Consider the following 18151-nt stretch of genomic DNA (forward strand, 5'->3'; position numbering starts at 1 on the left):
TGTCCTGGAAAGTCCTCCAGTCTGGGACATACTATGCTCCCAAGGCCAGGAGTACTACTGCGCAGGCTGCTCCCGGTGATGGGGGAACGCGTGTGGCCAGACTGCGCCGACTGGCCTCGGCTGGACAACGAACAAGAAAGCGACTGAGGATGACGAGGGAATGGTCAGGCTGGAGGAATGTATACCTTTTTCCTCAGGTACACTTTAATCACCTCAAGTCGCCGCCTGGTTCAGATCGTCTGCAACTGGCCCCGGTAAGTTGTCCAGTCGGGCTTGCAACCACAAAACACTCCTAGCCATGGGGCGTGTGGGTGGGCCGCGCATGCGCAGACTTTCCGGGGTTATTTCTGGAAGATCCAGGCGGCGTTGAGAACAAGGGAGTGATCAGGCTGGAGGAAGCCGCAGGTATGTATAATTTTTTCTTTGGCCCCATCTCAGGTTTAATTCAAAGAGGAACGAAAAGGGGAAAAAAAATCATTACATTGCAAAGTGAGAAGTTTAAAAATAGAAGAGAGATCAAGAAATGATTGATAATTGCCATGTAATTTGTTCATATTGTTTGATCCACAATCAGCCTGCATGTCCTCATCTTTACTTCTGGCAAATAGGAAAAGAAACAGACCGTACCAACAGTCATCTATAACCACACCCCCTAACAATGTAATAGGCTAAAAGGGTTGCACAGAGGGAGATACTGGTTTCTTGGCAGTTGGAAACAGATGTTATTTCCCACAATGCAACAAGGCTCACACTGGGGGGGGGGATCATGACATGAAACTGGGGGAGGGGTTTCAACACAATATCAGCCACACAGGCCCCCTGTTCTATTTGAGAAAAGGTAGACTTCTCATGGGAAAGGGGGTACCAGGTACTGATAGGGAAGAAGTTCAATCCTTGGTTACAGTTCTTCTTTTAAGAGTACCTGCCTGGGTCTATCAAAATTGTCAACAATTATGTTGCAAACATGAATAACGCCTCACCTGAGACCACAGGGAGTATAGCCAAAGGATTACTGAGTAAACAGCATTTACTGATTAATTAACCCCCTATTCCCTTCCCAAATCAACTCAGCAGGCTTATTGTGGAGCAGCATAGAGCTCTGCAGATGTGTATAATTGTGTACACTATGGCTGCATAGTGTACTGGTTAATGGGAAGGTTCACGGACAGGTTTAACCAGTTCACCCCCAAGGGTTTTTATCCTAACGGACCAGAGCAATTTTCAGTTGTCAGTGCTCCTCCCTTTTATTCCCCCATAACTTTATTACTACTTATCACAAGAAAATGATCTATACCTCGTTTTTTCCGCCACCAATTAGGCTTTCTGTGGATAATACATTTTGCTAAGAATTTTTTTTATTCTAAATGCGTTTTTAATGAGAAAAACAGAAAAAAAAGAGAAAAAATCATTATTTCTCAGTTTTCAGCCATTATAGTTTTAAAATTAAACATTCTCCTGTGGATAAAACAAACGCGTTTTATTTGCCTAGTTGTCCTGATTATTAAACCGTTTAAATTATGTCCCTATCACAATGTATGGCGACAGTATATTATTTTGAAATATAAGTGTTATTTTTCTGTTCTGTTTTTTTTTTTTTTTTTTGCTCTGGCCATAATTACAAGCCCCTATGTAATAAATTAATTTTCCCCCATTAAAAATAGATTAAAAAAAGCTGAGTCCCCAAGGCAACTATTTTTTTTAAGCTGATTTTTGTTTTCACAAGTGTTTTTTTTTTTTTTAGAGAGAGAGAGAGTGAGTGAGTGAGTGAGTGTGTGTGCGGGGGGGTTGGAAGTGTAATTTTATTAATGATGTGTATGTACTTGAAAATGTATGTATTTTGTAGGTGTAATATACTTTTTGGCCACAAGATGAAGTGAACACGTTATAGGAAGTGTTCACTTTTTTTTTTTTATACTTTATTTAATCGTTACATTTCCTGTTTTTGTGAATGGACGTAGCTGCCGTTTGCGGTCATGTCCATTCACTCCAGGCACTGCGATTGGGTAGAGGACCGTTCGGTCTTCTTCCCCAATCACCCAGCACGGGATCCCGATGGAAACAGCGGCGGCAGCGGCACACGGCGGTAGCAGCGGCGGGAACGCGTGACGTATTAAACCGTCATGTTGCCGTTAATAGCGGTAAGCATGACGTTTTAATACGTTAGGATGTCAGTAAATGGTTAAAAAAATAAAAATACTAATCCACTTACGTGGGGCTTCCTCCAGCCCGTGACAGGCAGGACGTGCCCTCGATGCCGATGGTTGAGTGCGGCTCATTTAAAGATCTGGCATGTTGAATCTTTAGCAATGTTTGACCAACTAGAGTGCATTTAAGTTTAAATCTATTAAAAATCTATTTGCAGTGTGAAGCAGTAATAGAAATCTGATCGAGGAGGGCGGCAGCAGCACCACCACCACCACAACAGATTGTGATCGGTTTCAGGCTGAAATCGGTTCACAATCTGTTTGCAGTAAAGGTAGCCATACGATCCCTCTCTGATCAGATTCGATCAGAGAGGGATCTATCTGTTGGTCGAATCTGTTAGCAAATCGACCAGTGTATGGCTACCTTTAAGATTAAAGAGCAAATGCTCTGAATGGAGAAGATAACCACTTATAAAAAGGATAAACAAGCTGTGTCACTCAGAGGAAAAGCAACAAGCAGCAGCAGCCAGCTCCAGCCAACCAACAGATCCTAACACCAGCAGAGAGTAACCCCAGAACTGACCAAACCTGCAGAAAACAAGGTAAGGGCATTTCTGCTGAATATTACTTCTAGAAATAAGAAAAAAAGTTTATCAAGGGATTCACAATGTAACATTGAAGCCGGCAGATCAAAAGGCAAGCCAGGATGCAGATAAGCCCAGCACATCTAGCAGCAGGAGGTCTGGCACTCTGGAGATTGTTTACTCTCCTGGCAATAAAAGCAATGATGCAAAGAAAGAAGAAAGACTGAAGCTAGCTAAAAGCATGCCAGAGACTCTGTTTGCTGACTATTCCTCTAACCCTAGAGTAAGAACAAACCTGATATTTTTTACACATGACACCCAAGCCTGGCATACTGCAATTTGTGAAAAATTCATAAAAAGCATTTAAAAAAATGGTATCACGAATGGGAGACAAATCAGAATAAAAGACAAGGAGGACCCAGAGGTTACTACACTTACAGTAACTGTATACCACAATGGCAGTGTCTTGATCCAGGGGCCAGAAACCGCCTGCCCCACAATGGCAACACAAAGCAACAGAGGGTAGCATCATGGCGGAAATCAGAACTTTGCTCATCAACCTACATGGCAGATTGAGGTGACACCCACAATAGTGTCCACCCTCCCCCCGAAAATACTGAGTCCTATGAACATTTCTGCTCATTACAAGGTAAACCGACTCAAAATGACATCCCTTATCATCAGTAGCTGGAACGCCTCAGCTTTTGGATCCAAAACCAATGATCCAGATTTTAAAAGAGACTTAAAAACATTGATATCCAAATCCTCCTGGAGACATGGACCTGGGCAGAGTATGAATCTTTCGTACCCATGCGGTACCAGGAATTCTCCATATCTGCCCAGAAAAACAGGAACATTAAACAGGGCCGCCGTTCAGGAGGCATACTAATCTGGTATAAGGAGGAGCTCACAGAGCACATCAAAGCAACCAAACGAGGAGACAGCCACATCTGGATCAAAATAAACAGCTCCACCCTAACCTCTCAGTCCGACATGTACCTGTGTGCAGCATACATCCCCCCAACAGAGTCCCCTTACTACAAACCTGACATCTATGAGGTCCTACAAAAAGAAGCCAGCCACTTCCAGTCTCAGGGCAGAGTGCTCATCTATGGAGACCACGCCAGAAAAGGCACAGAGGATTATCTGACCTCTGAGGGAAACACATACATACTTGGAGGGGAGAGCGATTACCAGGAATTAATACAGACAGCGAGAAATAGTTACGATAAGACAGTAAACAAAAGTGGGAAAGCCCTATTGAACCTTTGCCGGAGCCTCGACCTACACATAATGAATGGGCGAACTAGGGCCACTCTCTTGGGAGATTTACTATGAACTCCCATGTAGGCAGCAGTGTGGTAGATTATGCGGCCACAGACACAGACCCTATAAACATCAATGCACTCATAGTCACCCCTGAAACACATCTGTCAGACCACAACCAAATATTGCTGTACCTGAAATCCACCGATAAACCAACCACACAGCAGCCTCACCAGACCGGTCTCTACAAGCTGCCACCATCCTTCAAATGGCCCAAAGAGTCTGCCATCAAATTCACCAACATGACCAACACTGCCAAAATCCAAGAAGTGCTGACAAACTTTCATACCAACCTATATGAACCAAACAAACAAGGTGTCAGCCATGCAGTAAAGGACTTCAGCAACATCTTATATAACATGGCAGTACTCGCTGGCCTCAAGCAGACCAACTTTAAGAGATCCACAAATAAACAGTGCCAAAAATGGTTTGACAGTGAGTGCAAGGTTTGACGTAATTCTCTAAGGGCAGCCTCTAACCAAAAGCACAGAGACCCCAACAACCGGGACCTAAGGGAAGCCCATGACCACCTACAGAGGCAATACAAAGACACCCTCAGGCAGAAAAAAACAAAACCATATCTCCCACAAACTCCAACAGCTGGAGGACTTCCTCCAAGACAACTTATTCTGGGAGACCTGGAACCATATTGGGACAAAGCCCAAGAAAAGCCCTCTTCACATCTAAAATGGCCACATCTGGCTCCACTACTTCAGGGACCTCTACAAAGACATCCGAGAAAATGCCCAAACCCCGGAACAGAAACAAATAGCTGCAAAACTGAAGGACATGGAGGAGACAATCAAGGACTTTCAAAACCCCCTGGATACACCAATCACGGTGCAGGAAATAAGAGAAAGAACAAAACTGATAAAATGTAAGAAGGCTAGTAGTACCGATGCCAGATATGATCAAATACAGCCCCCCGGACATACATGCGACACTCCTTATCCTGAGTGCAGGCTCCTTTCCTCAGGCCTGGAGTGAATGCCTCAGATCACCCATCTACACGAATGGGGACAGATACGATCCAGCAAACAACAGAGGAATCTGTGTCAGCAGTACACTGGGGAATTGTTTAACAGCATCATCAATAAAAGGATCCTCTCCTTCCTCACACAGCAGGACGTACTCAGCAAAAGCCAAGCTGGGTTCATGCCAAACCACCGCACAACCGACCACATCTACACACTGTACAGCCTTATCAAGACCCATGTCCACAGCTCACGCGGCAAAATACACGCTTGCTTTGTGGATTTTAAGAAGGCGTTTGACTCGGTGTGGCACCCAGGCCTTTTCCTAAAACTCCTACAAAGCGGGATAGGAGATAGAACCTGTCATCAAGAGTTCATATACTGGGAACCAATGCAGTGTGAAAGTGGATGGGAAGAGAAGTGCGCTCTTCAAGCAGGGTCGAGGAGTCAGGCAGGGCTGCAGTCTGAGCCCAACGCTCTTTAACATATTCATTAACCAACTGGCTGTAGCCCTGGAATCCTCCCCAGCACAAGGCCTCCTCCTGCATGACGACGAGGTGAAGTGCCTGCTGTATGCAGATGATCTCCTGCTGCTCTCCCCAACAGAAAGGGGCCTACAGGACAGCCTGGTAGTACTGGAGAGTTTCTGCACCACATGGGCACTGCCCATCAACCCAAAGAAGACAAAAGTGATGGTGTTCCAGAGGAAAAATCTAAAAACGCACACTTCCTCATTTATATTAAATGGCTGCCCACTGGTGACCACCAACAGTTACACCTACCTGGGGCTGGAAATTAACCAAACAGGGAGCTTTAACCAGCAGTAGAGGCCCTGAAGGAAAAAACCTGCAGAACATTTTATGCCATCAGAAGGCAACTTTACTACCTAAAACCACCGGTGAGAGTCTGGGTAAAGATATTCAACAGCATCATCACCCAATCCTGCTCTATAGCAGTGAGGTATGGGGCCCGTTCACCTATCCTGACGAATCAAAATGGGACTCCAGTCCAACAGAAATCTTCCATCTAGAGTTCTGCAAGTATCTTCTCCAAGTCCATCGCAGCACTTCAAACTCAGCTTGCCAGGCAGAGCTAGGCAGATTCCCACTATGGCTGACTATCCAGCAGAGGGCGCTCTCATACTGGGCGCATATTCAGAGCAGCTGCCCCAGCACTTACTACCATAAAGCCTCACTGAGCCAGGGTGGCGAGGCCATACCATGCGCTTTGAAACAAAGCGTCAACAGCCAGCCCAGCCAAGACCACCAACACAGGCTGACAAAAGCCCAAATAAAAGGAACGATAGAAAGCTGCAAGGACCGATACCTAGAGGAATGGAGAAGTGACATAAAGAACTCCCAGAAACTCACTGTCTACTAATCACTACAGAGGGAGTACACAATGGCTCCATATCTGGAGAGGCTACACCACCACAAAGACAGACAGGCCTTGAGCCTGTACCGTCTGAGTGCCCACAGCCTGGAGATAGAGACAGGGCGGCACAGACAGACATGGAAGCCCCGGGAGGAGAGACTGTGCAGGCCATGTGACCAGGAAGTCCTGGAGGATGAGGCCTACTTCCTGCTACACTGCAGCAAATATACACCATTGAGGACCACCCACTTCCAGAGACTCTCCCCCCACATCCCAGATTTCACCTCCACAGATGAGGAGAGGAAACTCTATATCCTACTGGGGGAAGAGGAAAAAACTGCGCAAATAGCAGCCCGATACATCACTGCCTGCCACCAACTAAGAGGAACATGATACCACATGGACTGTATAATCCCATACTCCCCTCCCATATGTACTGTATACCTATATCCCCCTCCCCTATGGACTATATATCTCATCCCCCATACCATCCATTACATCCTCCACACTCCTATGGACTGTATACCTATATCCTTCCCTTATTCCCACAACCCCCGCCCCCCCCCCCCCCATGTTAATGTTTTGTTTTGCTTTGGCAATGCTAAATATATTTGGTCCTGCCAATAAAGCTTTTTGCTCAGCGGCATCCCCCCTCCCGCTTCGATCAGGAAATCCCGACGGGGCGGGATGACGTCACCGACGTCATTGGGAGTCCCGATCCACCCCTCGGCGCTGCCTGGCACTGATTGGCCAGGCAGCGCACGGGGTCTGGGGGGGGCCCCGCGCCGCAACGGATAGCGGCGATCGGGCGCGGGTCGGCGGCGATTAGTGTGCAGGCGCAGCTAGCAAAGTGCTAGCTGCGTCCAGCAAAAAAAAAAAAAAAAAAAAAAAAAAAAATCAGGAAATCGGCCGAGCAGGGCCGGAGAAAACCTCCTGCGCGGCTTACCGCCAGGAAGGTTAACAGTTTACAGCATCAGAACTTTGTTTCTCTTATACAAGCCTCATTTTTAGCTGCACAGAAGAAAACTGGCCGGGCTTTTTTCCCCTGATGCAGTGCAAAGCATGATGGGATTTCTGATGATGATGTTCTCGTTCTGCTGTTTTGGTGCAATTGTTTTTTTTACATTTTGAATTTGACATTTGAAGCTTAGTGCATGCAGCTGGGAGGGGTAATCAGGACACAGGACAGTTGGAACTGTGTCTCCTGCTCCTTGTCACCTCCTTTCAACCAAAAAGATGGCTGCCCCCATGACAAAGATGGCAGCCCCCATGAATCACAAACATTTGCCTGTTCTTTTAAAACAGGGTGGGTAAGAGATTATATTACCTATCTATTCTAATTAACATAACTAATGTAACTTGACAGTATATTTGTTTAGGCTGAAGTTCCCCTTTAAGGACAGTGAAGACTCGGACACACCTCTTCAAATATACAACACAACACAGATCAATATTCAGTGTAGACATGAAACAGTTAAGTCCATATTCCTGGAATTCTCCTCCCATATGTAAATGAAAATTTCCACCCCCCCCCCCAGGTAATTTATTGAGGAACTATGTGTGACCACTGAAACAAGGAAAGGGGATGCATCTGTCTTAAAATAAGCACCATTAACTGTATACCACAACGAGTATGGTCTATTGTCCGGTAATCCATCTTGAAACTAGACTGTTTATCTGGCTGGGAACACTGAAAATAAACAGCGGGAAGTTCACTTAACATTCCAGTCTGCATACTGAACTGCATGTATCGATACTCAGAGTAAATACAATGTTCAGTGTTAAGCAGCATAGAGACTTCATTCAACATGGCTGAATCTTCTCATTTCAGCAAACAAAATGTCCACCATAGATACAAGAGAAACTTCACATCTTTATCAGGGGGTTTACTGCATCTTTATATAAATCCTTTTCAGGATAAGAGGTCATGTATTGCAGAGAATCCCCCATGAAGAGATGGACTAGTCCAAAACCTGTCAGTTCTGTCAGATTTCTACTGCTTACTGTAAGCAATAACAAAATAGGAGAAAAGTAGTTTATGGCTCATTTTTCTCTGCAAGAAACATACATATGCATTCTACAATTTTCCCGATAGTGGTCCTTACCCCCCTCTGTAGTAAGCACTGTAGCCAGCACCTACCCCCCACTCTCTGCCTTTTCCTTGTTCCTTGTTTCCGTGTTTTCTTGGCATTCGGTTCATCAAAAAGTGTCACTTGCCACTGGATACATTTCAACAAGCAAAAGGTAATGGTGGGAGGGGGTTATAAAGCATGCTGGCCACTGCGGCTCACTCTGCAAAGGTTGGGAGAGAGGTGCACCCTTCCCCCCAAGCAAGGAGTCAGAAATTTAGGTCTGATTTGGCGACCAGATTATTCCTCAGAGCACTCCGGTTCCTCCCACATCCCAAAAACATACAGATAAGTTGATTGGCTTCCCTGTAAATTGGCCCTAGACTCCGATACATACACTACACCACAGTTCCCCAACCCAAAAGGCACACCAACAGTACATGTTTTGCAGAAAACCACTTCCACTTCCTCAACATGTTCCTAACTGTGGAAATAGACAGCTGAAATCTCTGAGACAGCTTTCTGTATCCTTCCCCTAAACCAGACTTCCCCAACCTTGTCCTCAAGGCCCACCAACAGTACATGTTTTGCAGAAAACCACAAACATGCACAGGTGGGGTAATAAGTGTCTCAGCAGAGCTGATAACCTACCTCTGTGGATTTCCACAAAACATGCACTGTTGGTGGGCGTTGAGGACAGGGTTGGGGAACACTGCTACATGATACTGACCTGGACCTATGACTATGGTAGGGACTAGATTGTGAGCCCTTCTGAGGGATAGTTAAGTCAAGTGACAAGACTATATACCCTGTACAGCACTGCAGAAGATGTCGGCGCTATATAAATACTAAATAACATTATTTTTATTTAGCGAGTCAGACTTAAATTTCTAGACTTGTAGTGGCGTATATACGGTAGCTTTAAAGGGACCCTGAGCAGTAGAAATAAATGAAATCGGTACTTACCTGGGGATTCCTCCAGCCCACCGTAGGCCACGAGGTCCCCTGGCTCCTCTCCCGGTCATGCTGCAGACTTCATTACCGACGACACCAGGGCCGAGTGTCGGCCCGACACTTCCTGAATGGTGACGCTCCGCGTGGCGGCTGGCATGACAGTCCTGCGCATGTGTGGTTCAGAGTTAGAAAACTGGACATGCACAGGACTGTCACGCTGGCCACTGTGATGCTGGCCACTGTGATGACACGTAGCGGCTGGCATGATGACGCCCAGATGTAGCCGGTAATGAAGTCAGCAGCGTGACCGAGAGAGGAGCCAGGAAAACGTAGGGGGACCTCGTGGCCTACAGTGGGCTGGAGGAAACCCTAGGTAAGTACCGATTTCATTTATTGCTACTGCTCAGGACAAGACACTAAGCAAGTTAAACATGAAATCTCTTACCTTGGAAATCACCTCTGTTTGGCCCGTTTTCTTTGCAGAAGTTCTGTAAGTGGAGTTTGCACATATGGGAACTGAGTGCAGGTTGTTTATCACTCCATTCCTGTGCCAGCTGAAAGAAACAAGAGTGTAATCATGCTCAGTCCCGACTGACTTTCACTGAGCTTTAACAGGGTGCAGAGATCTACAAACACATCTATTACATTCTGCTATACACGTAATCCAATAACAGAACAACAACTATTCACCCCATTGCAAGGCACCCCACCAATGCAAAAAGCCAAATAAGCTGGCATGGTTCAGTGGCAAAGGGCCATGTTGCTTGAGCCAGCTAGTCTGTGAATGTCAACTAAATGGCAGTAAAGACCAAATGAAGAAAAATAATAAAAAAAATGAATGTAACCTTAAAGGGAACCTGGGGGGGGGGGGGCCTTTTAAAAAAATATATACTCAGGACTGGCCGTGTATGGCCTGGCTGAGCTCCCCTTGTGCTCCTGTCTCCGGGAGCATGCCTGCGCAGTACTACTGCAGAATGCTCCGGGCCAAGGGAGCACAACGAAGGAGCGTGCGGCCGCACATGCGCAATACACCCCAGACCGGAGGACTTTGTGGCTGAATTGCGGAGGATCCAGGCTGCACAGAAGGACGGCGGGGGAGCTATCAGCCTGGAGGGAGCTGGAGGAAGCCCCAAGTAGGTATAATTTTTTCAAACCACCCATCTCAGGTACACTTTAAATATTAACTCTAGTGACATATTAGAATGTAGTAAATTATTCAGGACACCCAGTCTTACAGTATTGTTCAGGGTGGAGAGCTGAGTGATTTTAGTGGACAACTTGTTTTAAATAGTAGCACTATGTGTTAGGGGGGTGATTTGCGCACCGCCTCGTATGCACCCTCTATCGCCGGGACTGTTCTGCACCTGCGCAGATCAATCTCGAGCATGGGAGTGCACGGCCGGACTACACCTTTGTGTCACCTGTACCTAACTGCCGGATTTACCGACCTGCCAACCAGTTGAGTATCCAGACGGCGAGGTACCAATCAGCCTTAAAGTGGATCCGAAGTGAACTTTTACTCATTGCAGAATTGTGTTCCTTTCCTATTGTTTATAGGGCATTCCTCAAGCCAAATACTTTTTAGTTTTTGTTTTAATACTCTAATTCCCTATAAACTAAAAAAGCCACTCCCACGGGTTTTCAGAGAGCCTTGGCAGTAGCAAGGGCTCATGGGAGCTCAGTCTGGCAGGAGGAGGGGGAGGTGTTACTAGCCATTGATTTCAGAGGCAGAGAGGAGGAGGGAGGAGAGGGGATTAGGCTGATGGCTCAAGATACAGATAAGCCTGCCTCTGTGTAATGTTTACAAACAACATGGCTGCTGTCATTGTATCACAGGAATAATCATATTCTATTAAAACTGTTTGCAGCTAGATTTGCTGTGTAAACCATCTAAACTTTAGATAAGATATATAGACAAGTTACTTGTTATAGTTAGTTTTTCATCTCGGATCCGCTTTAAGGGGGATGGAGGAAGCCCCAGGTATGTATAATTTTTTTCCCCCATCATCTCAAGTACACATCTTAAGTACACTTTAATTGTATGGACAAATGCAGGTCAGCAAGCATTTACTTACCTGCCCCGAAGCACCCTCGTCCATATGGAGAACTCCATCCTCTGTGTCCCCTTGCCACAGGTTGAAATTCCCGGGGTGACTTCCAGTGTCCATGACAGCTGCAATACATACTGAGGATGTACGATGCATGCTGGGAGATGTAGTTCCTTGATGTGGTTACATCTCCCAGCCAAGAGATGTAATCACATCAATGGGAACCACTTCTCCCGACATGCATGGTGTCTGCCATGGACATAGGAGATTACAGAGGTTTCATGGCACAGGGAAATAGAAAAGAGGGCCTCCATATATAGAAGGGAGCTACTGAGCAGCCCTCTTAAAGGATACCCGAAGCGAGAGGGATATGGAGGCTGCCATATTTATTTCCTTTTAAACAATACCAGTTGCCTGGCAGTCCTGCTGATCCTGTGTCTCTAATACTTATACCCATAGACCCTGAACAGGCATGCAGCAGGATAAGGTACTCTGACTCATCTGACTCAAGTTTTACTGGATTAGCCATATACTTGTTCCAGGGTTTTGACTCAGACACGACTTATACAAGAAGATCAACAGGACTTCCAGGCAACTGGCATTGTTTACAAGGAAATAAATAAGGCAGCCTCCATATACCGCTCACCTCTGGTATCCTGCCTGCTGCACCCTCAAAAGCACTCCAAGCCCGTTACGGGGAAGTTTTAAAAAGAAGTGCACAGTTCACTTTAAAGAGACACTGAAGAGGAAAAAAAATTATGATATTATGATTTGTATGTGTAGTACAGCTAAGAAATAAAACATTAAGATCAGATACATCAGTCTAATTGTTTCCATTACAGGAGGAGTTAAGAAACTCCAGTTGTTATCTCTATGCAATAAGCCATTAAGCTCTATGACTTTCAAAGTCGTGGAGAGGGCTGTCTTCTGACTTATCTCAACTGTTAGTGAACAATTTTCTTTTTCTCTGCCAGAGGAGAGGTCATTAGTTCACAAACTGCTCTGAAAAAATCATTTTGAATGCTGAGTGTTGTGTAATCTACACATATTATAGAAAGATGCAATGTTAGAAAAAAACACTATATACCTGAAAATAAAAATATGAGAATATTTTCTTTGCTGCTAATCTTCTAGTAATTATTCATAGTACACAACCAATTCATTTTATCATTTTTTTTTCGCTTCAGTGTCTCTGTAAGGCCTATACACACACACACACACACACACACACACACACACACACACATACACACACACACGTAACCTCCACTTCCTAAAATGTGTATCCCAAAACCTCCCCACAATACTAGGACTAGGGATAGTCATCGAGAGGCAAATAATTCAGAGGTGTGGCAGAATTATGCAAATGTGTGCAGCTTGAAAATTATTCAACTGAACTTCATCAAGGTGGAATTTGATTTTTTCCATCTTCAAGCTGCATAAATCTGAATAATCCTGCATCAACTCAGAATTATTTGCATCTCATTGATCATTCCTAACTGGAACCCCCAAAAGTTCCAGTGGTGACATGGAGGCACCATGAATGGTGTAAGGAAGCAGGAGGAAGTAAATTAAGGGTGCTCATGTTTATTCAGGGAAGGTGGGTATTCTAACTTTGATGAGGAAAAAAAAAAGCCATAACAGGTGAACTTTAAAAGCACAGCTATCCTTTAACCACTTGAGGACCGCAGTGTTAAACCCCCCTAAAGACCAGGCCCTTTTTTGTTAAATTGGCCACTGCAGCTTTAAGGCCAAGCTGCAGGGCTACACAACTTAGCACACAAGTGACACCCCCCCCCCCCCCCCTTTTCTCCCCTACAACAGAGCTCTCTGTTGGTGGGGTCTGATCGCTCCCCAAGTGTTTATTATTATTTTTTTATAAATATTTATATTATTTTTATAGCCATTTGTGTGCTGTACATACACGTTTATCTCATCATGTCACATGTCACCTTGTGTACACTTTAATTTTTCAAAAGCACCCTTTTCTTGAAAATAGTTTTATCGGGTTAATTCAATAAAGCAGTTGCAAAGGTCACAAAATCAGATGACCAATGAAACTTCATCGTTCAATCATACACTTACATTTGCACACTAATGAAAAAAAAAGAAAGAAGCAAAATAAGGCCTTACCGATTCAAATGTGTTCAGAAGCATCAGTGGGACAAAGACACTGAAATACTCATCGAAGCCTGAAAACCTGAGAGGCACCTTCAGTAGTGGCAGATCACAAAGAGTGCTGGGAGGCCCAAACTGTGAGATGTTTTCGAACATTTCATAATTCCAGTGGAGCACTTGTTGCATCAACCAAGCGTAATCCCTCGATGGTGCTTGACTTACGCCAATTGCGCCAGTGATCTTAGTATTGTTTGAACTTGACTGTGCAGGGATGTTGTTTTGGTTAATCAGGGGCTGGAGAATACTGCCCATGTTCAGAGACACTGGGGCCTTGGTGGGTACAAGTGGTTGTATCTTTGATGGTTGTATATTTGATGGCAACACAGATGGTTTCGCAGAAGGAGTTTTAGCCTTTACAGGCATTGGGTACTTTGGGAGGTTTTCAAGATCTTTTGTTAGGCTGGCAGTCCGAGATGTTGCCCCAGAGCTATAAACTTTGGTGGTGGATGGTTTGGCCGGTTTTTGAAGAGAAGGGGGCAAGCCAGGTTTGACAAACACATGATCATCAGTTTTCTTTGGGGAAGAAAGCGTAGAATACGTTTCACCAGAAGCTGTGATAGACTCAGAGTTTTCCTTATTTTTGCATGTTGATACTTCGGGTGCCTGAGGGACGGATGAGGAATGATCGACAACACTGGATGCATAACTATCTTCAGGCATTCCAACACTTATTTCAGTCTCCACTTGAGAGCACAAATCCATATCAAGTGGATCTGCCTGTGTTAAAAAAAGGTCATCATCAGAATCAGAAAAATTATCCACAGTACCTGAAGTTGAAGATTCAATGTTGTTCTCCTGTAAAGAAGCTGATTCTGTTCTTAATGCAGCAGGTTGCATACGTGCATTATCTTCTTTGGGAGTATCAGCAATTCTACGTGGAGAACTATTGCTAGAATTGCTAACGTCTTTCTCAAACTCCCGACTTTGAGGTCCTTGTTTTCGAACCTTGTCGGTTTTAAGCTTCTTGGTTGGAGATGACCCATCTGCTGGTTTGTGCCCAGTGTCCTTTGCAGGTGCATCAACATTCTGGCCACTACTATCAGCACTACTGCTCAATCTCCGCTTCTCTGAGTCCTTAGGTCTAGACTGTCGAAGGAACTGAAGATCCTGACATGCAAACATCTTTTTGTTCCCTTTGGACGAAAGGGACTGTGGAGGAATGAATTTTGACTTCGGTCTTTTGGCCTCAACAAACCCAGCAGACTTCCCATGGTTTCGTAGTTCAGCCAGGCTATCAAGGGAACGCTGAGAAAGGTCAAAAGCTTTCCGTGGAGCCTTTTTAAGGTGCAGTTTTTCTACAGTTGTGCTTGGATCAGGACATATACGTGTTTTCTTTGGTGGCACAACAGCAGGGAAAGCCTTCCGTGGGCTTCTGATCGCCCCACCAGATTCTTGTACTTTTAGTGGGCTTTTAGATGTGTTTGGTTTTGCAGTTAATGGCTTTTTGTGGGTTGAGGTTTCTACCTTTCTACTCTTTTTATGTAAATGGTCCTTGGTTAAAGTGGTCTTGCTTTTAGAATCAGATTTGACATATTTTGAGACCGATTCATTTGAACTCTTTCCATAAAACATATTGGATTTCAACCTCTCGCAAGAGGATTTGGTAGTGCCACTTTCAAACATTGCCGAAGATGTTGATGCTTTGAAATGCTTTTCTGCATCTTCTGCAGCCTTTTGAATCACGTCATCACAAATATAATCTGTATCATAGCCCCACTGATCAAAGTTGTTTCCTTGGTCGGTATCATCTGTAGGTTTAGTTTCTGGACCAGAAGATCTACTTTTTTGGGGATCCTTAGCTGTCTCCAGCTGTGAATCACTCCACACAGAATAGATCTCCTCTTCTGTTTCAAATTCAAAACACTGGGACTCATACTCGTCATAATTTGGATATGTTGGCTCATTCTTTATTTGATCTTTTTTCAGTAGCGGAGTATCTGAAGTACCTTGGCAGATTTCTTGTTTCTCAGATTTGACAGACTTGAGACTAGGCAATTCCTCGCCGTCATCAGAGTCATCAGAAATGGTTATGATATCACCATGTGAGGATTCCGATTTAGTAGAAGAGGTCTTGGTGCTTTGGACTTTTCTCTTTATAGTGCAAAAGTCATGCTGAGGTGTCACCTCATCGGAACCAGAAGACAACTTAGGATCTTGTCCTACCTCGGATAAAACACTAGCATCTATTTTTTTGCCATTTTTAACCAAAAGTTTTTCCCTAACTTTAGATAACGGAACATTTTCATCATCTGTTTCACTGTCCATTACGCAGTCCATATTATTTTCTAAAAGGTTAGAAGAGACTGCTGCATCCTTTTCTTGAAATCCACTCTTTGTAAATTTGTTTGTGGAGCCGTTCTCCAAAGACAATCTCTTAAGCTGCTCGCTGACCGGAAGGCGGTCAGGACTGGACTGTTGACACCAATTCTGATTGTCTTGGTTAAATTCTTTCAAAGGTGCATTTTCTTCACTGTCACTTGACTCACTGATGTAACTTTCACTACTAGAACTTTCTGCTTCTGCCACCAAATCTCTCTCCTTCTTTATATTCACATCGCAATGCTTTAACACTGGCTTGGAGCTATTACCGGTGCTGCTGCTAATATTACTTTCTGAGTCTGTGCTTGCCGTTTTTAACTTGGAACTAGTTTTAGCCATGACTTCAGATAATCTGGCTTGCCAACCCGTCTGCATTTTCCCCGATTTCTCCTGGGTAGATCTTAAAGTTTCTGTATCAATCTTTTCCTGCTTAATAGAAGTCTGGAAATCGGAACTACACCCAGGAATGGAATAATCACATTCAATTTCTTTTTTAATTTTGTCAAGAGGTTCTTTCTTAACAGCCTGAACAGTGACTGCCGTGCCTGCAGAAGAAATACTGGATCCATACCATGCATCGTCCTCATCAATCCTTTCAGTCTTTATAAAGGGTACTGCCTGAGTCTTGCATGATGGGTTTGCCTCAGAAGGAGAATTGGGAGAAATGGATGCTTTGTCCTTCATACTTTTAATGATCTGCGTGAGACAAGTTTGCAAGCCTTGAATCTCTGCCCTGCTGAGGTCCAAAGTTCTGGGTGTGCTACCTCTAATAATGAGGTTGAATTTGTCTAAATAGGGTTTGTAGTTTGCTTGCTGCCCCAGCTGGTAACCTTCTCGCAACAGGCTCCTAATCAAGTGGATGCAAGCAAACTGAACAGAAGATAGGGATGTTTGTGACGTTGGGGAGGAGCACACAGCGGAGGTTGATGATATTTTTGAGGTGGATCTAGACAGCACATCTTGAAATGGAAGCAGAGCGCACTTAAGGATGATTTCAACCCATTTGTGAGAACTAACCCAGAGGAAATGAAGGCACTTTTTACTTCGATGCAGTTCAATGATGGACACCAAGACCCGGACAAAAAATTCAGTCACTTTGTCACACTGACTCTGGGAGAAGGCATCCTTTATTTCGGAGCAGAGATGATGGATCACCTCCATGATGTAAGCAATTCCCAAGTCTTTAAGGTCCATGACAGACTGAACATAAGGAATGAACCACAAGAATGTGCTGTTGTGGACACGCATATCTTGACCGATGTCAGACTGAAGAATGTTGGTGAGACTCTGCATGTCTTCATACATGTTGGGGCAATACTCAGGACAAATTGCACTTTTCCACCCAGTGTCCTGTAGGGGACAGAAAAAAAAATTACTGAAATATAAACATTTTTCAGCTACTGATAATTTAACAAATTAAATCAATTCTGGTGCGGTTGAATTCAGGTAAAAATATTTTAGATGTAGTCAGCTATAGCGGACTCTCTAAAGCAAACCTGTGACTTTGCTAAAAGTAAAACGTTTGATACTTACCTCAGTAGAGGGAAACCACTGAATCCTCCAGAGGATTTCTGCATCCTCCTGGAGACAACTGGTGGTTGGTGGGACCCTCTGGTAGTTCACAGATGTGCTCAAATACATGAACAAGCACAGCTACCCTGCGCAGGACAGCTTACAGCAGTCTGGAGCCACTCGTGCTTGTCGGAAAAAACCAAGGCCAAGTGGCTTCCTGCTACAGCAAAGACAGGTACTATCCTGCACAGTGAGCCCACGTTGCCATCAACAAGCCTTTGACGAGTAGCTTCAGAGGGGCCCAACGGTGGAATGGAGAGGTGGACAGGAGAGGCACTGGATTATTCAGCGGCTTCCCTCTACAAAGGCGAGTATCTAACATTTCTGTTTTTAAAGTCACAGGAACCCTTTCACACAGGGTTGGGCAGACAAAACTTAAAATGCAATTCCTCACCAGCTCGCAATCTCCAGCACAGACCTCCCTGCAGCCACAAAACCAGTGTTTTATCTCCATGGTCACAGTGGTGTCATGTGACCTGCGGCCTCTACCTGCAGGTCACATGATGCTGCTGTGGCAATAGAGTATAACTGAGTGCATGGCTGAAGGGTCCAGGAAGCTGCAAGCAGGTAAAGAAGTGCATTTAAGCCCTGCTCGCAACTTTGCATGTA

At 44.7% G+C, this 18151-nt stretch overlaps 1 protein-coding gene across 4 annotated transcripts in view; it reads right to left on the reverse strand.

Annotated features, from left to right (window-relative positions):
* SETX (senataxin) overlaps nt 1-18151 on the reverse strand; it is a 142081-nt gene that overhangs the window by 53107 nt on the left and 70823 nt on the right. For all 4 annotated transcript variants that reach the window (XM_068248869.1, XM_068248870.1, XM_068248867.1 and 1 more), the window contains exons 9-10: nt 13607-17320; nt 9871-9979 (exon numbers count right to left, since the gene is read on the reverse strand). In XM_068248869.1, the coding sequence (XP_068104970.1) occupies nt 9871-9979; nt 13607-17320 (3823 nt within the window). The remainder of the gene's footprint in view (nt 1-9870; nt 9980-13606; nt 17321-18151) is intronic.

Source organism: Hyperolius riggenbachi, chromosome 8 (genome assembly GCF_040937935.1).
Source record: "Hyperolius riggenbachi isolate aHypRig1 chromosome 8, aHypRig1.pri, whole genome shotgun sequence".
Classification (NCBI taxonomy): domain Eukaryota; kingdom Metazoa; phylum Chordata; class Amphibia; order Anura; family Hyperoliidae; genus Hyperolius; species Hyperolius riggenbachi.